Source organism: Aulonocara sp. 'chitande type north' Nkhata Bay, linkage group LG12 (assembly GCF_057382095.1).
Source record: "Aulonocara sp. 'chitande type north' Nkhata Bay isolate Kocher_YH1m ecotype deep benthic linkage group LG12, A_spYH_male_GT1.1, whole genome shotgun sequence".
NCBI classification, from domain to species: Eukaryota; Metazoa; Chordata; class Actinopteri; order Cichliformes; family Cichlidae; genus Aulonocara; species Aulonocara sp. 'chitande type north' Nkhata Bay.
The window spans coordinates 33,990,066-34,013,535 of NC_141355.1; the positions used below are offsets into that span (position 1 = coordinate 33,990,066).

The 23,470-nt window shown below is 41.3% G+C and overlaps 1 protein-coding gene across 3 annotated transcripts in view; it reads right to left on the reverse strand.

Moving 5' to 3' along the window:
• Nucleotides 1-23,470, reverse strand: part of kremen1 (kringle containing transmembrane protein 1) — a 63,206-nt gene that overhangs the window by 21,941 nt on the left and 17,795 nt on the right. For all 3 annotated transcript variants that reach the window (XM_086315264.1, XM_086315263.1, XM_086315262.1), the window contains exons 2-3: nucleotides 16,886-17,048; nucleotides 8,737-8,828 (exon numbers count right to left, since the gene is read on the reverse strand). In XM_086315264.1, the coding sequence (XP_086171390.1) occupies nucleotides 8,737-8,828; nucleotides 16,886-17,048 (255 nt within the window). The remainder of the gene's footprint in view (nucleotides 1-8,736; nucleotides 8,829-16,885; nucleotides 17,049-23,470) is intronic.

The following is a 23,470-nucleotide window of genomic DNA, read 5'->3' on the forward strand; positions in this document are numbered from 1 at the left end:
GGTCTGCATGCCTGCACTCATCAGGTGGTTACCAAAAACACATATTATCATGGACCATAAACACATTTAATTCATTGTGCTTCATGGAATTCAGCCAAAAATGTTTGCATTTTTCCTTGATTGGTTGAGAAGGCCCGAACTACAATTAGAGGAAAGTTGATCACGAATAGACAAAAACAGCCAAATATATCGAGCCCTCGAAGAAACTCTACTAATTAAGTTATTATTTGTAATTTCAAGTGCAATATCTCAGCAACTAATGGATGTACTGCCATGAAATTTGGTGCAAAAGTGCACTGCCCCCCACCACCCCAGGCCCATTGGCTTTAGAGAGAATTGGCAAATATTTGCATTTGCCAAACAAATATTGCACAACAAGAAGATTAGTAGAGATTACTTTTACTTGGCTTACAGGGCGTCTTTATACAGACTCACAGAACTGCTGTAATGTGAGTTCTAGTCAGTTAACCTTACCTTTAAAAAAAGCATAAAAACCAATTGCCTTGAAAATGAAATATGGGATGGGTGTGTTGTACTACCAAAGGGTGCAGGACACTTGCATATCCTATAGTTTGAGTAATAAAGTAAAAACTGTACAGAGTACTTGATAGATTCGATTTAAATGTAGTCTTTTAGTATATTCCCAGAATGACCCTTTTAAAAACACCCAATTAAGTGAGACACACTGTCTGCACACACCGCAGACTCATTTTGTCACTGTCACTACTTTCCAATATTAAAACTTAGACCGACTATGATAAAGCATTTTGATCAAATTTAGCAGAAAATGGGCAAACCTGCAAAACACACACACTTACACACACAAAACAGGTAAAAACACTAGGCGATCGAATGCCATTTGCCATACAATAGACACTAAATAAAATTAAATATATTATAACTGTGCAGAGCTGATCTACATTTGGCAGCGAGCCCTCATTTGTGAGCCCTAAAGTAGCTGACCTGCTATTCATCTCCTCCTCGTTCCCAGGAGAAATACTAAACAATGGCCATCTACTCATTAGCAAACATTCTACACAGGCAGCTCACCTCGTGATCAATACATCTAATTCCCTAATGGTCCTGACTGATTTAACCCCAGACATTTTGAGAATGGGAAGGAGCCAGAGACGGGGTCTGAGAGACCATATTTACCTGATTGTCCTCAGGTTTGTTTTTGTGTGTTTACTTTCTAGATTGCATTTAAAAGTTTCCTCATAACACTTCATACAGGTATTCTCCCTGAGGGCAGGTGTGGGTGGAGGTGAGCTTTAAGGAGGTCAGAGGTCAGAATAAGCTAATAGTAGTGATTTCAAAACTCCTCTGCCCACTTCTTCAGGTAAGGGCAGGCCTAATGAAAGTGAAAGGGGCATGTCAACCCCATAAAGAAGTGAAGCTTAGTACTAAAAACATTTAAAAAGTCACTTCACTTCTTCCAGAATAGTTAACCTAATATATGGCACAAAGTTTTAGTCCCATTATTGCAAAGCAGTAACCATCTAATTCTAGTCACGGAACACCTGCGAGAACACTATACATAAAACTGCATTAAAAAGAAGGAGTTTGGCATGTTTCTGTGAAAAATGTGCAATTAATTTGGCTGGGAGACAATAATCTTGGCAGGTAACATTTTTTTAATTTATACTCTCTGGGTACTTAAGTCAAAAATCTGAATTCAGGCATTAGTTGCACTTGGTTGCACACAGACACAAACACATGCACGCACTTACACTATTTCATCCTTAATAGAAGCCTCCATTTAACAAAATGAGTATCCTTTTGTGAATGTAATGATTTTAAGGGAAACCACATTATAAGGCTCTCAAGGATCATCCGTTATGTTCATTCTTTGTGTTTTAACAACACAGAATGACTCATATTTTCAGTTTTCCATTATAAAATGTGTTTGTGTGGGGGGAGAATCTCCAGAGAAAACTCATAAGTACAGCATGACTGACCTTACCTCAACTTCAGTACTTATAATTTTTTACATACAGGAGCTTATTAAAGAAATAAGGAAATGCCTAAATTAGCTCACTTCGTTAAATGTTCTCTCTGAGACTCGAAATATCTCACTGGGTTTTGCACTGGTAACAGTGCAGGGACACGCACGTGCACACACACACACGTGCACACACACGTGCACACACACGCATGCAATGTTGCCTGAACCTGTGTCAGTATTATGGCCGAAAAGCTGGCTGTGGTGAAAGCTGGTGCAAGACCACCTAAGGGAAATATTCGGCCTCTAAAAACAATGACAGAGTGAGAAAAATACTGCAGTAGCAAAACCTGAAGGCATCCCTGGTTTAGGCAACCACAGCAGCCACGAGGCAGGGCTGTGGTGCTTCGGTCCGGGCTTCCAAACCACATGTCCAACTTGTCTTGACCTCTTGCTTATTTTGATTCGCACTTGTCCTCGTCTCAGACACTCATTCAACCATTTACTTGAGCTTTCCTGTCAATCATAGCATACTAAAAAAAAACTTTCTCCAACCCGTTCCTTTTTTCCCAGAGCTTAAACTTAAGGAACACCACCCATGTATAATCATTCAGCGCTGGATGGTGTCACATTAGGACTAACTCTGACATGAAAATAAAAACATAGAGACAAGCCTGCATTAGACACCTCGAGATGAGTCTCGCCTACAACCTTACTTGACCTGCTGTTAGTTTGTAATACATGAAGAAAACAGATGCAAGACATTAAAAGCAAAACACAGTTTAAGTGTTAGGCATTTCTGGACATTATTGGGGGAAATGAAAAATTCAAAAATGAATCCTTAATTTAAAACACATTTTATATTGTACAGACATTTTATTACAATATCTGCTACTTTGACTTTTTACCTATTCACGGTAGATTTGTATAAAAACACACAGATTTACGGTTACACAAGGTTAAAGTCAATTTTATACAAAAATCTGAAGGTCTTTATACAATTGTGTTCATAAACCAAGCAGAGCCTCATTTACAGAACATTTTATCCCTAAAAAGTGGACAGTAATGGACATCAGGGAATGATGAAAAAGGATCCTCACTGTAAAACCTTTTTAAAAACCATCACAATTTGAATTGGAATACTTTATTAATCCCTGAGAAAATTATGTGGTTTCATTTGCTCCAAGGCAGTAAGAACAGTAACTGATAAACAGATTTAAATAACACAATACATTAAAAAGTTATAAAATATAAAAAATAGTTCGAAAATATATATAAATCTATTAGAGCTGCATATAAAAATAGTTTGATTATAAATATATAAAATCAAAAACACCTGTGAACCCTGAACTATCCTGTATTTAGTAGATTTATATAAACTGTCAAAAAATCTGGTTGATGCCCTTTAGATTGTTTTTATTAATCACAACCTTACAAACCCAGTGGTTCTACTTTTTGTTACTAACTGAATCCAAATCATTAACTGGGTGGAAGGATGTGGTATACTGCATCTTTCTATATAATGGGGACAAAAATAATCTACACTACAAGGAAAGGGTTTCATTAAAGTTTACAGCTTGTATTTAAGCAGTGACGATGGACATTTATAGCAACTTCAAAAGTAAGTTAAGTCCAAGAAACACTCGTTTCAGACATTATAAACCTTTGACATGCAGACTGTTCACTTTCCTCACAAAACACTGAACAAGAACGACGAGGACGAGCACACCTGATCACATTCACTCAAGAGTACGTCAGGGTTTACTAAGGTGATCCGCAACTTCAAAGTGGCATTTAGCGTCATCATAAATCACCGTAAATGAAGGCACTTATCTCAACACTTCATATTTAGAATAGAATAGAATAGAATTCAACTTTATTGTCATTGCACATGCACAGGTACAGGGCAACGAAATGCAGTTTGCATCCATCCAGAAGTGCTTTAGTGATATAGATATATTACAATATATATTAGCAATAATATAGATATGTGAGTATATTACAGAAATGGGTCTATTATGGTATGTTATAATGTACACGGTATGAAGTATGTTGTGAATATTCTATAACTATAAGTATGTACAGGCTGTACCTCAACGTTCAGCAATAAAACCTGAACCAAACACATTACTGCTTTGTTTTAATGCTTTTTAAGGTGTGACTGGTTAGCCTTGCCAGATGAGTGTAGTACTGCTCATATTGAGACTATTGTTGCATGTTGACCGGCAGCGTTAGTCAGACATTCCCTCAATTGTTTAAACAGATAAAAGAATAACTTACTGTAAGTGTGGTGCAAACACATTGACAGCTCTGTAACAAAATGATATCTTAAAGTATCACAGAGCTTAAGGGAATATTGGCATAAAGATAACGTCTCTCATCCTAACACCACCCAGCAGGTATCGTCAGCCACAGCAACAATGTCTAAAATAAACAGAGACTGTACACCACACTCACATAGTCTATATAACTTGAAATAAATCGGCAACATGGGCAAGCTTAGCTGGGTTTATCAACTCTTATTATTCCTAGGATTGGTCATGGAAAAATGTATTTTCAAACTATTCTAGTGAAGGAAACCAAGGGGAAAACTCAAATGCTCCACATCTCCATACTACAGGAACACAGTGGCATAACAAGTTTTTCTTGGTTATATGCTGTTGAAAGATGAGCTTCCAATGTGCACATCAAAGCGACTTTATCTTGGCAAACGCTTGAAGACTTCACCCTGACAGTTTCACTCTGTCAGTCAAATTCAGTCAGCGCATAGCATCAAGCAAATGCGTGTCAGCTTCAAGGAGCCACACCAAAAGAAAATGTCTCTGCAGTATGGAATGCTTTAGGGAAGGAACCATCACACTGTCAGTGGTCATGTAAACAAGCATTTCAGAACATCACAACAGAGACGTACAGCAACAGAATCCTTTGTAAAAAGTTAGGTCTATAATTTTAACCAGATTTTTTTTTTCGTGGTTTTTTTGTCATCTTATCAATCACTAATATGACTGCATGTTTTAACAAGTGAGTAAAGCATATTTTCAAACTGAGCTAATGTTTGATGAATCTGCTGTCAATGCAAGTAACCACAAACTCATTTTTCTTTTACCTCCCACTTACTGTCTCACTTTGAATTAATGGATTTAGCAGTTGCATTTGTTTTAAATTTAATAAACCTGCTGGTTTGGTCGCAGGTTTTCCTTCCACCTCATTAGAAAATTCCTTCCTCCCAACAGACTGTACATAAAGGATGGATGTAGCTTTTAAGTCTAAAATGTAAAACCAGTTTTGAAGTTCCTTAAAATGCATTCTTTCTAACAGCCAGACTCTTTTGGTTAAAAAAAAGTCTCTTCAGCAAACATTCTGGTCTCTACTGATATTATTATTTAGGGCACACTCGTCTTGTCATTGTCGAGTCACTAGAACACGAGCAGGCAGGACGGTTGCTCTGACACAGTCACCCCATGGTCAAGATACCAAGACAGCCATGATCAAAATGCTCAGCTTGAGGTGTTACAATGGGAATTTACTACTTTACTTGTGACATCAGTGCGGCCATGTCCATCCTTTATATATCCTTCCTCAGAAAATGATTTCACAAGCTGTTATTATGATCTATAGTATGGCCTCTGTGGAACGCGTGAAAAATTGCATGTAAAATTGCATGTAAAAAATGAGTGGCGTCACCTTTAACTTGGCATCCTGTAGAATGGAGCTTTTTACGTTGAGTTTAACATTATCACAAGTGTGCACATCATCCCAAACCCATCACAGGCAAGCTTTAACCTCCAGTCTCTGGGTCAAAAAATGGGTGTGTTGAGGCCTTCTGACGTGCATGTTATCACGTTGTGTATGTTGTTTCAGGAATGCTTGTATGGGTTTAGTAAGACACGACAGATGCGATCACTTAGTTGGAGGACCTGAGTGGACTTGTTGCTTTCTACAGCTCATTGCTAAAACATAGTCCTCTCGGTACACTAAAAGCCTGGTTAAAATGTATCAGCATTCAACTCACCTACAACGTTGAGAAAATAAAATTTCACAATGAATGAAAGAGTCACATTACTCAAAAGAACATTCAGTGCAGTTTAATAATGAGATAATTTTAGGGGAATTGAGATTTTAGTTATGTGAAAATGTTTAGAACTGCTGTCAGAAGAGCAAGGCTAATGTTCGAAGCAAGATGTGGACTTCAATATATAACGACAGCGAGCATTTACCGATCTGGCAACGAGGAGCGGCTCTACCTTTAGGACAAAACTTGCTGCGCAGCTGTCATTGTGTACAGACGTGCACTGACAGCGTGCCTTTTTGAAATGTTTAGACAATTCCACCACATGACGCTGCCATGAGGGATTACTAAGATCAACAAATGTACTGACCTACGCTGTAATCCACACTGTCAGACGTTGTGTTCCTGGCCTCGTGTGACCTGCCTGCCTGTGGATGCTCCATCAGGGTGTGTCACCCTCAACAGGGGTGGCATGACCCTAGATGACAGGAAACCCAGCTGGATCACAGACGAACCACTAGCAAGGCTGCGGCAGGTGGTTCAGCGAGTGGCGACCCACTACCAACCACATGACATCAAACGTAAGCAAAAAAGCAGACAAAACGAAGGCACAGACAAAACAAAAGTGAGACAAAATGAAAACACAGACCACTGTTGCCTTTCCTCTGGCACACCACAGTGTTTTTGAGGCTATTGTAGCCAGCCGCAGACTGAGAACACTGACACCAAAAGAACATCAGCATTCTCTCACTTGGCAACCGAAGCTTTCAAACGCAGAAGATTGAGAACACACAGCGCCAGAAGGTGAGGCACCACGTGGCGATTGTGGTTTTACAATAGATGAGACAGAGCATTCGTGTCTGAAAGCTGCCTCGTACCCCTGCAGGGAGAAACCGTCTCCACCAAACAAGCATGTTTTCATGACACTGAATGCCTGGCTCGCAGCACACCCCATCTCCTTTTCTTATGTTTCATTGCTCTATCTAACTTTCAACAGCCAAACAAAAAAGGGAACGATCATGTAAGGCAGCACTTGATATGGGCAAAGCTCTGAGCAGCTGAAAATTGGCCACATGTCACAAGGATGGGTTACATACGCAGTACTAGGATCCCAAACAAAAACAAGGCTCAACCAGCACATGGTATATCCATACGGAATAAAAGCTGGCCTAATTTTACCAAAGACAGTGACAAGCTCTCAATGTACACACTGCTCTTCCAAACCTTTGTGGTTTGGGAGGAAAAACACACTGTGCTAAATGGACAGTTGTCTGAAATAGGTCAGTCAAAACTCTAATGGGATACAGACAAGCTCCTATATGCATAATATACCGAGGATAACTATGGCTACACACACAGGCCGTGCAGCCAACAGGCATTATTAGACGGGTTAATGGGTTCCGGGCCATTCAAACAGCAGGCTTTAGTCAGGCATGCTACTCAGACAGGATAATGGTGGGATAGCTAGAGGGGCTGGGAGGTTCTTGAGGCCTAGTAGTGCCTCGTAGTACCTACTGCAAGCTTTGCAGCTTTCCACCTGCACTATTTCTACTGTTTTACCTCAAGTTCCAAGACAGGCTGCATTTTCTTCTTCTTTTTTACCTCTTTTTTGTGGTCTTTAGTCTTTATTAATTAGGATTTCTGGACTAGCATCACTAACCCTGCAGAACAGGTTAGACCCTTAATGCGGTGACAGTGGTAAGCACTGCAGATATAACTGAACACTACACACATTAAATATTAAGGAATGAAAAGGGCTCAGGCAGCCACAGGAGAAGTACAATAGATATTTAAGGATTTGGAAAAATAATAATAGAAAATACATAAAGATAGAGAAGGAATCTCAGGCACGCAGCGATAAAGTAGGGTTTGATTAGATTAAATGGAATGTTATTCATTCATGACTGAAGAGGAAAATGGAATATTTATGTAAATTAAACAAATCAGTCAAGCTCTGCTTGGTAAATTTTTTTGCCTTTATCTCTCCTATTGTGCTCACTTATCAGATTCATTTAGTTATTAAAATAATATTTGTTTCCCAACTTTATTGGCACTTTTATAATAACACATTGTTTGCATTTAATAACATCAGCATGTGCACCAGTTACGTGCCATAAATCACTAGATCTGAATCTCCTCTGCGGGTATTCAGATATTTGGCATCAAAAACAGTGTTAGGCTGATCCATCAGAGTCTGTTTTCAACAGGAGCGATTAAAAAGGTGGAGGGAACAAAAGCACCGGGATTAAAGACAGGCAGCTCTTTCTAGATATGTGCCAAACTAGTAGAGAAGACACACAGAAGCACTAAATCTCCCTGTGTAAACAGTCCATCACACATATTAATCCTGGAATTACTGGACAGGGAAACTCTCACACCCACATGTGAACAAAACACACAAAAGCATCCACAAACTGGTAGATGCACATAGTCGCTCACATCAAAAAAGCATGTCAAAACAAGCTGCAAAGCCAAAGGGGGAAACTTATGAAGATAGATATATACAAAAATGCACACACGCACATTCACACACACACAAGTAGGCAGTGACAGCTTGAAGACAGGCCCAGGCATGGCAGGAGGAGGAGTGACGGAAGGCAATTAGAGACATTTTTTAGATGATAATAGCTGTGTACAAGCCACCGCAGTCCATAAAAGCTATTCATAGCAGGCGAGAAGATGAGCATAGCAATGAAAGTGGTTGGACCGTATGCCCAAGATTTGCCCCTGAGGGCATGGAAGGGATGAAGACAGAGAGCGAGATAAAGAAGTGGCAGTCTCTTACTCTGGCATGTAGGGATGTCACAGTATCTCCAGTAGATCCCGTCCTCATGATCTGCAATGTAGCACCACGGCTGAACATCCCCATCAGGATTCCTGCAGAAAATTATAACAATCATTTGCCTGCATTGGATAATTTTAAACAAGAAACAAATAGTGGGAAGAATAGTTGAAGCTCCTCTTGTGATTATAAAATTATAATCTGACAGTATAGCAGCACATAATTTGCAATGTTTCCCTGTTTAACAACCCGCTTCATTTAAAAACTGGTTGGTGTTTGCCCTGCTCTTTGCCAGATGTTTGTTGTTGTGCACATTTTTTGTTTAAAGTGGAAATAAGGAAATTTTGCACGTACCGAGATATCTATTATTAAAAAAATGATGGGTGAATGCATCAGATTGCTCTCTCTCAGAGTAAAGATTGAGGAGAACTGAAAAAAAGGATTAGGGAAAAGCATGGGAAGAAAAAATGATAGTGGGATATCAGATCAAAAAGACCGGCTATCGACTGAATACTCAACTATGTTTCAGAAGGAGATTATCTCAGCTGTGTCAGTCATCCTTAGTAGCACCCTTTGGTGCTTGTTGGTTTCACCCCTTCCTCTGTACTCTGGAGGCTCGACCCTGCATGCCAGTCAAGAGCCAGTCCAATTGGTCTAGTTAGAGGTTGGGGGGGAAGCCTCTTTGTTCTGGGCCAGACACAGACCTAAAAAAAAGGACGGCTGATGGGGCCAAGCTTTTGTCTGAGACTATGGCCTCTTTTGATCCTCATCAAGGCCCTTTAAACCCATGAGAATAAGGCTGATGGGCCCCTCAGTGCTTTTCCTTTTCAGTTTCACTTACAAAAGCGATGAGAAGTGGGATTGAAGATACCTAAAAGCCTTGTGCAGGCTTCATATCTCCAGGGTAATCATCCAGCTTTGTAAATCATGACCTTCACAGTAACTTCTAATTTGCCGATAAATAAAGTCAAAGCAGCAAGTGTGCAGCGGAAGCACAACTTGGTCTGCTTCATGTCTTTAAGCTCCATTTCAAGATAATTCCAAACTGGAAAAATACACTCTCTGCTGACTAAAGAAGCCTTCTAAGATGACATCGCTATTTTTTAGCGCTGACGGTAATTGCCAAAAACCTTTTCTTCATCTCTTTTGACACACCTCATTGTAGCATCTTGACAAAGCCCTGCAGCGCTGCACTATCCCGTTTCACCTTTTGTGCGCACAGTTGTGAAGGGCGTTTCCACGTCTTTTATTCTGCTATCTAACACACTATCCTGAGTTTCCTCCTCTCTTTTCACACTGAGAATGAGGTATTGACAAAGAAGACTTTTCAGAGTTGAACTGAAGTTTAAGCTCCTTAAAGCTTTTACTCTGAATTCATAGCAAACATGGCTTTCTTTATTGCATCCTGTTAGCCATGGGAGTCTTAAAGAAAAGGCTCATCTAGTCACGATCATCTCTCTCAACCTAAAATGTTCCCATGTTCACAGGAAACCAGCCTTGGTTGCCAGTAAATTTGGACTTGATATCATGAGTGCAGATCTGTCTGTCGCTCCACCCAAATTGGAGGCAGACACCTGTTTGTTTACCCCGAGGCTACTGTTAAAATGGCGAAAAAGAGCAAAAAAACTGGGTCCAAGCATAAAACCACTGATATATATACCCTTTCTCCATTTCTTCTTCCTCTTCTTTCCTTTCTGCGCCTGTCAACACATAATAGTCCTATTTGAAATAAGACTCCAAGAACAAACCTAAGATAGTGCTGCCACTTATGCAATTTAGTGCACTTTCTTAATCATCCCTCCAAAAGTCAGGCATGAATTACAGCCATTAGCATTAAAAAAACATCCATCCAGCAGACCACCCAACCCAAATCTGACCTACTGACATCTTTGAACAGTACATGATGTAGTGTGCTCCCCCTCTCTGAGCTTTCACCAAAACCCTGGAGCTCAGATAGCATTTTATCCTTTTTCTAACCCACACACACACACACACCTGCACACACCCTTTCAGTAAAAGCATGAGAACATCATCCACGGAGCTAAATGAACAGGCAAGCCCAAAAAGTTGGGAAATATAATCAATCCTGCCTCGAGCTGCTAGCTCGCACACATACAGAGTGTGTGTGAGGGTCAAAATGGAAGGTGGAAAGCAGACAGCTGAGGTAGCATAGGGCAGATCAGCGGAAAACTTAATGCGGAAATCCATTTTACGTATATATATATATATATATACTGCATAAAGTGTGTCTGTCTGTGTGTGTGTATGTGTGTGTGTGTCTGAGGTTGCATTCACCTCTGTGTGCGTCACAGATTGCCTGCTTGGCTCTGAGTAGATGAGCTTGTTGAAACACTCCCATACCCAGAGGTAGATCACAGAAGATGTTTGGACATTTAATTGGCACAATTACGCTGATCGACTCATTTTGCTCAGAGTGAGCCACACACTTTGGTACTGAGCCAATTATAGCCACATTGCATTTTGCCTTAAAGGCTCCGAAGCTGCACATTTGAAGGAAAGAGGGGCTTACAGACGAAGACTGAGAAAAACAGCTGTTGTTAGCTGGCTGCTGTTCAAAAGGTTTCCTTTACGTTAGTCCCAAAATGTATGATGCCTGGCACGGAAACTGCACGTAACTACTGAAAAGAAATCCTTTACTTCAGACTATGTTTTCAAATTCTGGAAATCTGGAGATGAAACGTCCTAACATTTTTTCATGAGATAAACTCGAGATTCTACAGTGACTTTTGTTTAAACAATTGAAGATATGGAGAAAAAAAAACTTGAAAGAGTCACATTCATCATTTTGCCGAATTGGAGAGTGGAGAAATGCTGATTGCACAGTGGTGGCGAGAGGCTTGTCTGGATAGGGATTTGAGGTCAACAGCAGATCAGAGTCTGGCAATTTACTGCCTGAGAGAAGACTCTTTAATTGACTTGGATGATTTAGCATGCAAACTGCTGCCCGCTGCTGTGCTCCATGAATGCATGTATTGAAGAAGAGGGCTTGTCAGTTGTAGGCTGATATGTATAGTCTACTGTCTATTGTTGCTCTCTCATGGTCTACTTGTGCTAAATGTGAAGTTGTGATCTTCCCGTGTCCTGTCTTGCTGGTAAACCAGCCTCATACTTTTTTACCTTACTTTTATTCATATCTTATATGTCAATAATCTTGGTTTAAACGTGCCTGGAAAATATCAGTTTCTGAGATTTGATATGTTTAAGGGAAATGAAATGATTTCACAGCACTCACAGCAGCAACAGAAACTATATACTGATCAGCCACAACATTGAAACCTCCTGCCTATAATGCGTAGGGGATGTGAGCCCACAAAAACAGTTTGGTCTGATTGGATCATGGACACAAAATCGCCTTTGGGTGTCTGGCAACAGGATGTTGGCACGCGATCCTTTGGGTGCTGTGGGTTGCAGGGTGGGGCCTCTGTGGCTCTGGCCTGTTATGGCACATCCTGCGGATGCTCAATCGGAGTGTGATCCGGGGATTCTGGAGGCCGGGCCATGTTCCTCGAGCCATTCTGGAGCATTTTTGCAGTGCGGCTGGGAGCATTGTCCCAGTGCGTAGCGAGAGGGGGTGGGGTACGTGTGAAAGTAGCATCCACATGACTGCCTGGACCTGAGGTTTCCCAGCAGATAATTTGCATTGCGACCACATGATCAGTGTTATTCACTTCATCTGTCAATGGTTTTAATGTTGTGGCTGACTGGTGTATGCTTTGAGATAAACAGTCGTCACTGCTTTGGGTAATCAGCAGATCAGTTTTTGTTTAAACAATTTCTTCAGCACAAAACATACCCAAATGAAAGCTGTTGACAGTGAGGCCTGAGGAAACAGGACACTGCTGCTGATTAACACACTGTTAACTTTTTTGTACACCACAAACCAAGTTGCAGGAAATACTTTAAAACCACCTAGCTCCAAAAGTGATTTTTCAAAATAACTCAGATTGACCAATCCACTATTTGTATTCGCTCAAACTCCAAAAACATTGCAAAAGATGAACACTGGCATCAGCAAAGATCAGTCAGTCAATATCAGTCTGTATAAGGCAGAAGTTAATTGCTTCAAGGACAACAACGTGCTGTGATCTGCAATGCAAAGGGCAGCAAAAATAAATAAATAGAGAGTATGTTTTAAGAAAACAAAGTATCACAGTATTAATACACTTATTTAAAGATTATTTAACCCGGACATAGGACCACACACCAAAGTAGTCTGAACAGAACAAATTACATCTTGGAGACACAGATAAAATGATAAAATGTGGATTATAATATAATACTATACAATCAGGAGCTCATTATTGTTCCCCAAACATATCCAGCAGCGGTGTGCATCGCTGAATGGAGGCAGAAATCTCTTAACATCTCAAAACGAAGACGAAAGAAACCAAACCATCTGTAAACCGAACACAAAAACCTGCTCAAATAAGGAGAACATTTTAGTACAGGAAGTTTGTTCCTTCTATGCTTCTGATATTACTATAATGTTGATGTACATCTTCTTGTGGGACACTTCTATTAACTTCCTCAATTTAACAAAGCAGCACCTTGGGATCACAATAAAGTAATACCACCAGTGGACAACTTGGCTGCAGTTTGTCTGACCTCAAATTTGCACCTGACATCATGGAGATTCAATTACAATCAACTTGGGGAACACTTTTCACTCTGGCATTTCCATTATCTCATCTATGTAAGGGAAAAGCATTAGAAGCCATACTGAACACTCATAAATCCTACCGTACACACACACCTGCATATATATAGCCATCAAATGGATGGCAAAGCTATTCAACCACCCACTGAACCTTCAAGCAATTCACACCCTCATACTAATGCAGTCCAATAGCAGCCCTTAAGGAACAGTGGATTAGAACGAACAAATGAAATATAAATCAGGATTTCTATTTCTGTGATGCTCTTCTTATGAAAGTCACAAAGTATTACCAAAATGTCAAAGAAGTGCTTAAGGTCTGAAAAAAAAGTGTCTTTTTTTAAGCGTACAACTGCATAATTATTAGGACGCAACATCCGAGCTCAACACCAAGAGTTAGAATTAACATCTATTTCATAACAAGAAATCAGCTCAAAATCCAACCAGGCTGATAATTAGCGATGTGATATTCACTGCCTTGCTAAGACTCAGCTTAGAAATGAGCGCTCTTGTCCTTTTCCTGAGGCTTTGTGCTCCTTTCTTTGCAGGGGAATAATGTGACATTTCCCCTCTGCCCAGTTTCCCCCTGTTTTCACTCGGATATTTTATAGCGGGCTATAAAAATGAAATGTGGGGGCTGTTAGGGTTCTTTCTTCAGCACCACTCTGGTGCCCTCTCCAATAAATCACCAGCAGGAAAAACGCCAATGATGGGACTAAAAGTCAGTTTGTAATCCTCTACTTCTCTGCTTCACAAAACTTGATATTTGCTTGGAGCTGTGTGTTAAAATTAAGATGTGTGATGATTCCTGGATTCACACTTTCCACCTGGGCACTGGCTTCAATTCTCACCTCTTAACACTACAATTGGCCTAACAGTTAGACATGCCAACATTTCCCTGGCTCTCCTCATTTTACTCCATTTTCTTGCTGGTACTTCTCCTTTTGTCCAAGGATTACCACCTCTTTGTTTTCAAGCCAGAACTGTCGACAAAAATCTAAACCTTAGAGGAGAGACAAACATGGGTAGGTCAGGGAGATGAGAAAGCATCTGAAGGTTAAAGAGGGTTAAAGAAACACTGGAAACAATTTGAATTGCAAGATGCACCACATGCAAATAAGGAGATTTACAATTCAAATTGGGCAACAATGTCCAAGACACTTTCCCACATGGCTGGAAAAATCCATCTCGTGAGCCAGCTTTCTGTGATCAAACAAATCAAGCATTACACATTTTTATGCAGTGGGATAACTCCCTCTTCTGCGGTTATGTTCATAACATTTGCAGTCAACAACATGCACAGACATTCACAAATGCTTGACCTTGTACAGACAAAAATGCCATCCCTCATCTTTCCACAATGAACAGGCCACTTTGCTTCCCATAGCAATGCTGATGGGTGACTCCTTACAAGGAGGGTCTCTGAAAACAGTTGTTGCTACAGCCCTAAGTGACAGAAATCCCTCTGTCGTGAGTGAAGCAAAGCTACGTGCTATCAATGAGTTGGAATGTCTGCTTACTGCTTCAGGGGCCAAGAAAACAGCCAAATCCTAAAAATGAAGATGTCCATTTTGAATGGTGTGTTGGACATAATACGCTTCTAATACGCAGGAAAGCTTTTCTCCATCCTCTGCATGTATCCTGCTCATAAATCTTCCGAATTCCCATCCAGCTGAAGTAAAAACAAATCTGTCCAGTGCCACTTGAAAGCATTGTTCCGTTATGAGTTTACAACCATGACATAGAGAGGCTTTCAGAGGCTTTGGGCCCGGGAGGAGGAGGAGGAAGGGGTGTTCTGTTTCTTATGGCCGGGCGATCTGGGCCAAGCCACTGTTCTGGACGTCTCTGCGAATTTGAACTGACTCACGAATGAGTGTGGCTCCCTGAAAATACACAAGTTTGACAGTTGTGCATGCAATACTGACAGTTGTACTTGGAGTGTGACTGACGGAGAGAAAGGGCTTGCTAGACACCCAAAGCCACTGTGTCCCTTCACATTCCAGGGATGAGGAATAGAGATTTGCTTACACAAACTCTTCAGGCGTATTTGCGTCCTTGCGGTGACAGGGCTAAACGTTCTCCTCTGGTACTACATATAAAATATTCAGAAGCAAATGTCTTAGCTGGTCCCTGGTGTTTAAACCCTTTGCAAGACAACAACAACATGACTCTAAATTCTTCACAAAGTCAAGTGCTTTGTCCACGAAGTTCAAAGCTCCGTCAAACAGCAGTATTGAAAAGAAACTTTTTAAGGCGCTACTAATCAATAACAAATGATCATCATCATAAACAAAAACAAGATAAGTGCTTATATAATTGGTAGGCTTAGACTGTGAGCCACAGCTTAGGACTTTGTGGTAAATCTGATGGATCTGCAACACAAAAGAAGATTGCTTTACAACAAACAGCATGAGGGAAAAATTTGTTATTCTTCCAGGCAACCGCCAGAAAAGCTTGCTCAAAAGGCTGTGTGTGGAAAGGAGTGAAGCTTGCAGAGAAATGCCTAAATGAACTTTTACCCTTAGCTCTACATCTAGACACTGAAATCCTTGTCAACAAAAGATCAGAAACTGCATTTGTGAAATCAGGCCTTATTTATTAATCACTTAAATCAATTTGCACAGGTCACTTTGAGGTGAGTGTGACCTCCGAGGGAAGTGAGTCCATCCTGGATTTAGAGTAACAAAGGTATAAAAAGAAAAAAGGTTGAACAGAAACAGTTTTGGAGCAGTGGTTCCCGGCTAGGAAATTACTGGTCATGAGCTTCGGTTTTGTAAGGATGAAACAAACAGAATACAACGTGTTCATTAGTGGTTTTTGCTACCTTTGCTCAAAGGCAGGCCACTTGTTTCCACCTGTTACCAGTCTTTGTGTTAAGCCCAGTTAGCAAGCTGACAGCTGCTGGCGGCAGCTTCATATTTTGTGATGAAAACAACAATGCCACTCTCTTCTAACTAAATACTTCTATTGAAAATGCGAAATCTGAGAGCTTGTGAGCAAAGAGATAAGAAAGAAGACAAATTCGACTGTGCACATCCCTTTCCTTCAGGCTTTTTACTCACATTTGTATCTTGTGATGTACTGGAGTTTAAGTTCTTAATTCTATGCATTAACAGATCGCAGTGTTTTATTTCAGCTGTGTGGATGGTGGCAAACATCTCATTAATCTTGTAAAAATGTACTTTTTAACTTTTTCTTGTTATCCACAGTGTGAATTAGCATGGCATTTGCTCAGTGCTCTGTTGAGCTGAACACAGATACTGTTCTGGATTGCGTCACGAACGAAGCTTTTATGTTGTGAAACTGTGCGCATGTATAGCAGATGACTAACTTACTGTAAAAGCTATATAAACTTCAAATTTGAGTTAAAGTCAACCAACTTTTGAGGGATTTTTCATTGGGTCTGATTCTGCAGTTTTTATGTCCCAGTGACCACTGAAATTAAAGTTATGGCTCTGTGGAAAGTAAAATATTCACCTGCAGTAGTTATGGCTGCCCAGACCTCCTTCTCCATTCGGGTATTTGAGGGTGTTGTAAGGGTGCTGGAAGGTCTCATTCCAGAAAAGGCAAGGTTTACCCCCATGCAGGCTGGTCTGGTTCTGGAAGCCCCTGTAGTCTTCTCCGTTGGCAGTGTAACACTCTGTAAAAAGAGAGAGAGAGAACGTGAACTACGATTATAAAGCAGCCTCTAATGTTTGCAGTAAGGAATTAGCCATGTATTAAACTGAAAATCAAACACTTGGAGAAAGCTTTTAAACAGGCGCGTAAAACTCAGCCGCACATGTGTCCTGCTTTATTAAGAATCTGGACTGTGAAATTTACTTGTGCAATTAAATTTTTTAATGTCTTTGGAATGATTATAGACGAAAAGTTTGGAATAATTATATTCTTTGCCCAGGCTCCATACATTTTAAACTCTGGCCAAAAAAATGTTAAAGCAAGATCAATGACAACATTGTTTCAATTAATGCAAACACACGAGCATAAAGAAAAGAAAAGACCCTGCAGATATGTAGCAAAAGCAAATATGGATTGAATTTTGAGGAAGTGTATAACAACCATCTGGCTAAGCGCAAGAAAAAAAGAGAAAGCCGGGTTCCCAAGGCAAACAATGGCTGGTTCAGAGCTTTTCTTCGCTGAAAAGGGAATTCAAATAAACAACGGCTGATGGAACGATGATGAGCTATCACCGCTCATCACAGTGAGCCTCGGGGGGGATCCTGTCAAGAGAGCTTTAACAGCTACAACTGAATTCCTCTTTTGATTGCATTACAATGGAAAATATTAATTTATTGTGTGACTGTTTTGATTACAGATGACGTAAATTCTCGTAACTTGAATGGCTGATAGATCAGGAAACCCATTTTCTTTAATATGTGGGGATCAAAACAGGCTTCCCAGTGTACAGGTATGGCATTCATTTTTGTGTAAACAGAAGGTGCAAAAGATGCTGCAAGAGCAACAAGTTGACATTTCCACAAAGAAGAAGAGCACACATAAATATCACAACAGTTTTACTTCTTGCCTGTCAGTCAAACATTAATGAGGAGCAAACAATACTTTGTTGTTTGGCTCGTCTCCATGGGGTCTTGTTGCTATGTATGTGGTTCGCCAATGACCGGCCCCTTTTATCAAGCTAAGCTGTCTGGGCTGAGTATGACCTAATGCACTGCAATATGACAGTCATTATACCCCTTGGTGAGCCAGCTGTGCTCCAAGGCTCTTTCATATTCTCTTTTCAATCCAAAGTTTCCCAACTTCCTCTCTGGTGTGTTGTCATCTGTTCTGCTCTCTCGCTATCGTCTACTCGCTTCTTCTCTGCCGTTGCTTTTCTGTCGTTCTCTTTCAACTGACACAGATAAGCATTTCTTTGGGGATGCTTTACCCTCACAGACTTTAAACGTTACTTCTGTGGTCAGTTGCCAGGTTCGTTCTTTGCTGGTTCTCTGAGCTAGTCGCACAGATAAGGAGAGCTGAGCAGCACTGATAAAAAGTTATTTTCTGTGGTAGATCAATGAACTTCCAAGTTAACCCTCTGCGTGTTATTGGTACACGTGAAGCGGTAAATAAATGTACAATTAAGTTACTTACACTAAAACTAAGTGTTGTTAAAGTTTCATATCTTTTATAATTAGCTTCCCATACTCTGCAGCATGCTGTGCGATATTTACAGCAGTTAGTTTGCACGCAAACATGCATTCCAGCTTCTTGCATCCACCACAAAGTAGTGCTAACACTTAATTTAGAGTAAATCAGCGTCCCCGACTGCTCTCAGTGCGTCAGCCAAAGTTGATTTTAATTAAAGTTGTTTCGGCTGTGTTGTTCAGTCAAGCTTATCAGCTATTCATCGTCTGGCTGACAGCAGTTCAACAGCAGCAAGGAGCTGCAGGGTGTCAGGTTCCTGCAATTATGATGCCACTCTATTGTCTGTAAATGGCTCCCTTCTCTCTTAGCAAATTAATACTGTCTTGGCATGCAAGGATATCAACCAGCAGATCGTAAATCCACCTGAGAGCGGCTGAGGCAGAACACGACTCCATAAAATTGGAAAAACAGCTTAATGGTGTTTCAGTGGGGGTCATGCACTTGCCAACCTTACATAGGGGAGCTATGAGATGAGTGGAGGAAACAAGTTATCATCAGGCTGACATCCAGAGGACAGACGAGGCATATTAAATAATGCTCACTTCTCAGGCCTCAAAAGATGCACCTGCAAACAGATGCAGAGTTTATGGGGACTTCTGGCAGGGGGGGGGCTTTTTCTCAGGATTAATGCTGGCTGCTCTGCTTCAACACTTATCTTGATAATTATTCTTAATGTAACGTATCCTCATTTGGTAAAATGGGACTCATATGTTGATTTTATGTTGTATTTACAATTTTTTGGATGTTGGCAGTCATGGCAACAAAAAGACAGGGAAACACTGCTTCTGAGACTTTGGCAGCAGGACGAGAGCAATTATGAGTCACTGCTCCCCAAAAGCAATCATGGCTGTTACTCCACAAGTCAAAGAGGATAACATCAGGAGGGACAGGGCAACTGACTGCATCCCAAATGAGCTCACGTCCTTCAAATATCTTCTCCTCAAACAGAGTGAGCATTAAACTGACCGAACTTGGCTGCATGCAGAGCTGCTCAATGCACTGTATCAAAAAGAAAGAGCCAAATGACTTTGCAAATGTCTTCCATCTCTCTCTCTTCTCCTCCTTCAGGAAACTTTCCTCTTGAGTTTCAGGATGAAGCATTGCTTGTCTGCACATGGTCCGCTTGGAATGGGTTGCCGCTGGCAAACATCCCGCACCGCTGTGGCCAAGTTAGCTTTCCAGGATGAGAGGGTAAATATGGCAGCGTTTTGCCACTGTTACAGAGATGGGGGTGGGAGGGTAGGGGGTTGATCCATGTGGTTTTGAGGCATCATTTGCTTGTGGTGGGAATGGGAAGTAACAGATCTGCAAGGACTCTGATATAAGTGAGGCCATCGTAAAGATGAATGGCCCATTTAAAAGCCCTGCGGATGCCCACACATCTATCACACTAAAAAGAAAAGGCCAATTTTGCATTGGAACGGCGTAGGTATGGACCCTTTATCCTTGTCCTCCAGAAAAGGAAGAGCTCATCCACTGATTGGCTCTTCGCCACTTCAGGCCCACTCCCCTCCAAACACACCCAGCCCTTTCCTCACACCCTCTTACTTGTCACCAAGCAACTGTTGCGCTCTCGTCACAAGGCCCCAGGCTTTCTTGTGGTTTCATCATAGACTGTGATGGGAAACAGAACCACCACCGCATAAAAGCGAGAGAAAATGGGGAAAAAACTCCAATAAAATACATGCAGATCTACAAATAGAAAAAGTCCGGGAAAGAGAAGAGGAGGACTCGCCCTTGACCAAGCCCTGTGCTCACAAAATACAGCACCACCCCAGCAACGAGAGGCAAAAAAAAAAAGGCACAAACTGGAGAAAATCACTGAGAGAGAGAACTAATCGCCCTGTTATTATATTTGCTGGGATTTGAGGCTAATGCTTTCCACATTGCAACTCGAAATCCACTTGATGCTCCAAAAAAGATGGGTGACGAAAAGCGATATGGGGGTTGTGGGGTTGTGGTCGTGTGATCTCAAGAACACAAACAAACAAATAGTTTCTCTGAAACATGTTGCCCGGTCACACGAGAGCACTTATTTGTTGTGTTTGCTAGGAGGGATGAAAAGCAGCGATAATTACAGACAACTGCTTCCTCACAGAGGGTTGACATAAAGAGCTTCCTTCCATCTTTATTACATGCTTTGGACTCAGGGGACAGCAAAACAGGCTTACTGCGTGAGCAACATTTCCCCTATAACAACATTACACAAAATGAGTTTATGATAGAAGTAAGCATGTACAGTATTACGGACTAAAACCAATTTGTTCAGGCACTAACAAAGCTCAAAAACTGGAGGCAGCCCGCAGAATGTGTGCAATGTTTCAAAGTTTTGTTTCAAAGTCTACAAACAAAGATGACAGAAATGACACATGATTAATACAGTGCATTGCACTGGTTGCCATTAATGTTGGCCAAACTGGGCCAGATGTGTGGGGTTACAGGGTTCTTTTCAGAGGCGACACAGCTGGTGGTAACACAAGTGTGGTTCCCCTTTTGTACAACAGCATCCTCAATCCACATGTAAATTTCAGAAGATCACAGAAAGGCAAATTGACAGTCGCACGTTTAGTACGGCTGCTTTAATGAAGTTAGAAGATGCTTCGGAGAAGTCAGTGACTTCTAAGAGGAGGCAGCTCAGCGGTTAATGGACCACACCTCACCTCCTTGCTTGAGAGGTTTTTCTTTTAAAAGCACCCTCATGCAAGGGTCAATGCAAGTGCAAAGAAAAAAGCAAAGCGATGAGAACAGATGCCTCTAAGTAGGTAAATCTGCAGACAATGACTTCTAAATGGTATTTACAGTCCCCCTTTTCATTCCTTGCTTTTGTCATAGGTTGTAGCCTCAGATAACCAGGTCATAAACCAAAAGCTCATTCACTCCTAAAATAGCCTCCACCACCACTTTTCCTGCAAAAAAAACGCCACTGCACCACCCCCCGTGTTCACTACCACAGTAGCCACAGGACTCCCTGCCAAAGTTTCTGGGTAGCACCTATAAAACGCGGCCCCATCTCATTTTTGTGCAGCCCCTATTATTTAGTTCTGTAATGGAAAGAGTGTAATCTGCTGGTGGGTTGGGTGTTCTGCCAAAATCCCCTTTGTTTGAAGTTGCTTGAGGCAAAAAAAAAGGAAAGCATACAAGTATTTTACTTTTACCCCAATCTACTCAAAGGCCCCCTAACTTAGTGTTGTCTAAAGCAATTTTGAAAAAAATCAATCAACAAAATTAGTGAAGAAGATAATGCATCCGTCTTTTCAGGGTTTCCTGTAGAGGCCAAATTAATATCTGATAAAATACAGCACAGACTGACGAGGTTAGCTTTGGCTCTGGAAATGAACAAGGATGGAACTATGTGGGACGATTTTGAGTTTCACTTGGCAGACGTTCAGGGAGTGACGGATGGGCTACAAACTCTGTCAGTGACGTAAAGGACATTTGGAGTCTCACTGAAACCCTTGAGGGAAGTTGCTAGCAAAATACTGAGATCAGGGGCCTGTCAACTAGGCTGACATGAGGGTGGATAGGGTGTTTTATTCAATTACCTCCCCCAGGGACTTCCTTACCATTTCCTCTAATCACAGTCAACATGTGCCAAAAGAAAAAAAAAAAGAGTCAGTATTTCTAAACAATAAAAACGTACTTACTCTAACACTGCCTTTGATTCTTCAATACTTTGTCTTTAGTTTAGTTCCCTTTCCATATGATGAGAAAACAGAGGTTACAGGGTTAAACAAACAGAAGGTGAAATCTCCTGCATACTCAACACATGCCACTGAACCTGCTCTAAACCAGCTCCAGACATCACAGTAAACATGACTTTTGCAGTCAGAAGAAAGCAGGCACTTTAAGTGAGGACATAGAGGAAGCAGAGATAGAGATGCTGAGCTTTCCAAGGTGCACAATTAGGCCGTCTGGGATCGATCCATCTTAAATTAAACGAAACTGCAAATTAGAGCAGAGCACTGAGACGGCAGGAAGGATTGTGAAAGACAGAGCGATGGCAAGGGAAGCAAAATTAAGCAGAAAAGAAAGAAGAGAGAAAAACAGACAGGCAAACACAGAGTAAATCAGGGTGGGACAAAGACCGCTTTTATGATACCACAGATAGTTAACCCAGGCTCTAATTTTCTTCTTCTTCTCCACTGCACCAGTGAAGTGAACACTTGGTTTATTTTGCACTTCCCCGTGTTATAGACAGGGCTGACAAAGCCCAGGCTTGTAAAATTAACAGCAAACACACAGCCCAGTGCCAGGGGTCTGAGTTTCAAGGTACAAATCTCATTCCAGAACAGCTCTGTGGTGCAGCTGCGTGCTGGGGCCCTTTACCAGCAAACAAACAACTGATGCAGGGCTTAAGGGAGAGAAAATATGTCCCTCTAATGCGTGCCTTCGATGAAGAAAAACACACGACCCATATGGGTTCCTCGTTGCAGGCAGCCTTTGATAACCAGAGGATCTAAGGCTCGTGATTCAAGTCATGATGGCTCACTGTTGCTAATGGCCATGTTTGACTCACATGGGGGTATTTTAAGCTCCCTCTCTTCTTTTTGTTTTGCCTGTAAATGGATGGTAAAATGATCTCCCAGTCAACTTGTACTGTCAGATGCTCAGATAAACATATGCAGTGACAAAACATGCATTAATCTGAGCTCCTACCCACATCATTCCAGTCCCCCCCCCCCATACCCCTACTTTCCCCCCCACATGCACTTACAGTAAGAATGAAAGGGAGCAATTTTCATCAGTCGAGCAGCCGCAGTATTTTAAGATGGATCCGATGTGGAGGGAAGGAAGGACGAACACACACTTGCACACACACATGCACACAGGCTCCTTTGTTCCTTCAGTGGTAGGGCCAGTGTCATTGTGGCGATGCCATTCTCACCCACTCATCGCTGTACTGTAGATATCGCCCAC